Raw genomic sequence first — 4,666 nt, 5'->3', positions numbered from 1 at the left:
AAAGAGTGTTATTATGTTGAAGAGCTGGATTTCCTCTGCTGAAATCAGGAGCTCAGAACAATTACTGAAAAAGTAGGTGTCTCAGAGGTGTGCCATGTTCAGACTAACTTGTTGCTCTAACTTCTTAAGGTCTTTGAAGAGCTTTTACTTGATGCAGATTGGAGTGTGAATGCTGGAAGCTGGATGTGGCTATCCTGTAGTTCCTTCTTTCAGCAGTTTTTTCACTGCTACTGTCCAGTCGGTTTTGGGAGAAGAACTGACCCAAATGGGGATTACATAAGGTAACTCGCAATCCAGAAATTGCAGTGATTCGTGGATGTTACTTAAATTGTCCAGTGACTTTATACTTAAAATGACTTCTTTATTTTTTTTAAGACGGTATTTGCCAGTACTTAGAGGTTTCCCTGCAAAATACATCTATGATCCTTGGAATGCCCCAGAAAGCGTCCAGAAGGCTGCAAAATGCATTATAGGAGTTAATTATCCTAAGCCAATGGTAAATCATGCAGAGGCAAGCCGTCTGAATATTGAGAGGATGAAACAAATCTACCAGCAGCTTTCGCGATACAGAGGACTGGGTATGGTTATAGGCTATTGGCTTTATTTATTTGAAAACTTCCTTCACCTTCTTTTTTCCTTGAGTTCACACCTGATTACCACTTCTACGAGTGGTGACCAGGGTTGGGTGTCCAAGTAAATGAAAATTAACTGTAACCAAGAAAGGGGGAAGGAAGAGTTTGAGTGGAGTTCCTTTTTCCAAATCTTACCCAGGATTTTTTTTTGTCCGTGGGGTTTTTGGAAGCTTTTTGGTTAAACTGGGTCTTCTGTGCATTCCAGTACTATTGTCAGAGAGGTTTTTAATACCAGTGATTAGAAAATCATTGTGTTTCATAACTTAACCATGCTGTATTTGCATTTGCAAATGATGCTGCTCAAATGCAACCTCTGAGGCATTCTTCCTAGTTAGGGAAGACCACCCCCTTTGCTCTGAGATGTAAAACACATGCACTTGTATTGCTCAAGAAGGTGTAAGCAGCCAGTATGTTCAGATATTGGATATTGAATCAGGATGTGTTGCGCTTCAGCGCAACATAGTAACTAATGAAAACTGGAAAAGTTATGCAGAATATTATGTAGAAAATGCCTGTTAAGTAATTGTGAACTAAAATTACTTGGCAAGATTCCAGAAGTAGGCAAGATAGAGAGATAGAGGGTGAGGGTGGAGAATTGTCTTACGAAGAAAAAAACATACTACACTTTTTTTTTCTGTCTTTCTTTATGACTCTATATTTTATTTCATTGCTTAGGTCTTCTAGCATCAGTGCCTTCTAATCCAAATGGAAATGGAAATGGTGGCCTAATGGGCTATTCACCAGGAGAAAGCATTTCTGGTTGTGGTAGTACAGGAGGTCAGTCAAATTCTTTCAATACTTTGGAACCGAATTTCACAAACTTCTTTTATAATGCCCTTGGCATTATGTATTACAAGAAACAATTGTTTTCACAGGACAGTTTTCAGTGCAAGTCACAAATATTTTCAAATGTAATCACTAAGTTTGGTAGCATTTGTATATAGACATTTTTAGATTTCTTTTTTTTATAATCTCAAGCATGTAGGAGTTTTTAACCTTTTTCTCCTGAAAATCACTCATTAACATGAACAGTTTGATTTCAAAAGCATTTAAATATTTTCTTCTAGAAGTCTACCAAGTATCCTGGTACGTGGAATAAGGAGCGATTTCTGAATTTTCAAGTCAGAACTGTTAATTTGTAAAGTATTCTAATATTAGCATTAGGTTCCTTACGGGAATTTAATTCTACCACATTAATAACAATACGGTGGACAGTGTCTGGAAAAACTTAATAGAGAATTTATCATATGGTTTTGATTAAAGTTACTTTAGACTATTGACATTCTTATTGTAACTTACAAAGACTAGCATTAACTAGTTACTAAGAACATAAATAAGAACAATATTAGCATTGTATAGATCTATGGTGTGTCAGCATCTTCAATACTATGTACACCTTGGACTCCTCATTGTAGGATACAGCAGAAGTGGTAGTTTACTGGTTTTGTGTTCTCCTTAGGCTTCAGTCAAAGTGAGAAGCAGATTGCGGAGGAAGATGGACCTTATTGTTCTCAGCCAGTACAGTTCCTCTTGAAGAATTAAAGTCTAGACTCCTTAAAGCTGGGTGCTTGAGCTTTTATTTCTTTTGGATTCAGAGATGTAGAAGACACGAAGGGCTTAGTTTTTAAAAACAAACATTATGTGCGCTGCTCTTAAAATGTGTACACATCTGTAAACGTATACATACACTGCTTTTCACATCAGAAATATATCTGTTTTGTAGGAGGCTACTGTGTATTCATCTGAATTTGTGAGTGCAAATTCGGAGAGAGGAAAGTGTTAGAACTTTGGATCTGTTCTGAGGTGGTTTAAAAAAAAAAAGCCAGCCTACCTTCTGGAAGAGGGGAAGAAATCCCAACATTTTAAATTCCAGAACTGAAATTGTATCTTCTGTTATGTTTAAGTCTTTTTCCTGCCTCTCCAGGAGCTCAGCTGGGAACCAGTGATGGTCATACGGTTGTTCAGCCATGTGCCCTGGGAGACTCTCATACAGGAGCAAGTGGAATTCAGCAGCAAGGTATTATGGCAGTGCCTGTCTGTAGAGGATCTCCAAATCCTTGCAACTATGGAAAAACAGACAAAACGTCAAAATAACGGATAGATTTTTGGTGACAGCTGCTGTCTACAACTTGAACTGGCCTTGTTTCTGTTTTTGAAACATAAAAATTATTTCCTAGAGTGAACTTGCTTGTCTTGTCACTTTTATCTCTAAAATACTCATCTAGAACAACAATATTTGTATGCTTTGAGTGGGAGGGATCACAAGTGTTGACTAAAAAATTAATAAACATTATCCTAGGTTACTTTGAATGAAAGATACTGAAAGAAAAGTTCACTTTGTGTATTTGATAGCAAAATTTGCATGTTACCTTTTCCCTGATTTCACTACAACTCTCCGTGTATAATCACTTTCCACAGTTTTGTGTGGATATTCTCGTATTGTGGAGACGTTTAGTATACAGAAATTTAAGCTGTGGTTTGTGATAAGTCAAAGTTGCAATCAAATTGAGCACAACCGTTTCTTTCTTTGCGGTCTTAACAGAGCTTGTTTGTTTACTGATCATGTAATCTGTGTTTTGTTTAAGCATCCAGAACATAACCGGACCACCACAACTGTTCAGAATAAGAAACTTTGCAACTGCTTTTGCTAATTTATGCAGAGCGCTTGGTGTCGAGGCTGCGAGTGGATAGCTTACATGAACCAGAAAATAGTTTGCATCTTTAAGTTATTTGCCTTTTTTTTTTTTCCCCCATAGCTTAGTTATGCTAAGGATTTGCTAGTATTGTTAGAATAATAAAAAGGATGAGCAGGCTTGGCAGAAGAAATATTAAAATTCATAGCAACTTAGGATTAAAGTGTCTGGGTATAGAAACATTCTGCTTGTTGCAAATATAATGCATAAATATGTACGCACTTAATATTGTTCACTGTGCATATATAAGTGCATATATATTTACCCGCTGTAGACTGCCGTGAGGTTTTTTGTTTTTTGCGTAAGAACTCTTGTGCATTCAGAATGGTTTCTGACAGGATTTTTCTTGATGATGGAAAATAAATTAAATGGCTCCTTTTTGTTGTAGGGAATGTGATCGTACACTCGCTTGCAGTTCTAAAATTTATTATAATAAATATCTACTGTATCTGAACAGGTTACTGTCAAGCAAGTAGTATCTTACACTATGCTCATGGAGACAATCAGCAATCACACTTGTTGCAAGCAGGTAATTTAAAGAACAACAACAAAAACCCAAAATGCTTTTCCTGAATATATAAAGGTGCAATAGAGTCTTAATGTAAATACTGGTTTTAAATTATCAGGAAGAACGGCCCTTGGTACTGGCATTAGTGCAGGGAAACGCCCAAATCCAGAAGAAGAAACTCAGAGCGTTGGACCAAAAGTCCAGCGACAGAGCACAAATTAAACTGGTAAGATCTGAGACACCTTAAAGTTATCCTGTTAATCAGTTAACTCCCATAGAGATTTTATGTGTGTAACATTCCTATCACTGCAACGCAAAGGATCCTGAATTATTGCTGTAAATATTTCTGTTCCAGGTACTGTATAAACAAACAAAATCCTGGCTCTAGAGAGCTTACCAAGTATGAAATAGGAAGTAGTTATAAAAATAGAACCAGACTGAAGCTTGTCAGAGACTGATCAAGGTCTTCATGAAAGAGATGGATAAACTGTGGTTTCACATACATTAGCAGGGCTGCTCGTGTAGCTTCAGTTACTCTCTGCTCCCGCATCTCACCTTCAGTTGCACCCACAGCGCTTTTTGTGTGAATGTATGGTGACCTGAATAACTTAACATAACTTAAAAGGAAGGGCTGAGGGCTTGGATTAGAGCTTTAGACATATAGCTGGACTTGAATGTTTGTCATTTGTCTGTAACTGCAGCAGGATTCTCAGATTGTCAAGTTTGTCAAGAAGAGCTGTGGTGAAAAGTAGTTGAGTTTGGAGAAGGCATTGCTAGGTAGATACATGTGAACAGGTGTGAAAATACAGAGAGAAGCAGTAATTGGGAAAGAG

General features: G+C 37.3%; 1 protein-coding gene across 1 annotated transcript in view; it reads left to right on the top strand.

The window, feature by feature from the left end:
- CRY1 (cryptochrome circadian clock 1) overlaps positions 1–4,666 on the top strand; it is a 19,921-nt gene that overhangs the window by 13,187 nt on the left and 2,068 nt on the right. Inside the window, exons 9-14 of the mRNA XM_010136611.1 lie at positions 130–281; positions 376–578; positions 1,308–1,409; positions 2,557–2,649; positions 3,783–3,854; positions 3,952–4,059. Coding sequence (XP_010134913.1) covers positions 130–281; positions 376–578; positions 1,308–1,409; positions 2,557–2,649; positions 3,783–3,854; positions 3,952–4,055 — 726 coding nt within the window. The 3' untranslated portion in view covers positions 4,056–4,059. The remainder of the gene's footprint in view (positions 1–129; positions 282–375; positions 579–1,307; positions 1,410–2,556; positions 2,650–3,782; positions 3,855–3,951; positions 4,060–4,666) is intronic.

This window comes from Buceros rhinoceros, unplaced genomic scaffold, assembly GCF_000710305.1.
Source record: "Buceros rhinoceros silvestris isolate BGI_N320 unplaced genomic scaffold, ASM71030v1 scaffold345, whole genome shotgun sequence".
NCBI lineage: Eukaryota > Metazoa > Chordata > Aves > Bucerotiformes > Bucerotidae > Buceros > Buceros rhinoceros.
This window is presented reverse-complemented; position numbering and strand designations above follow the sequence as displayed.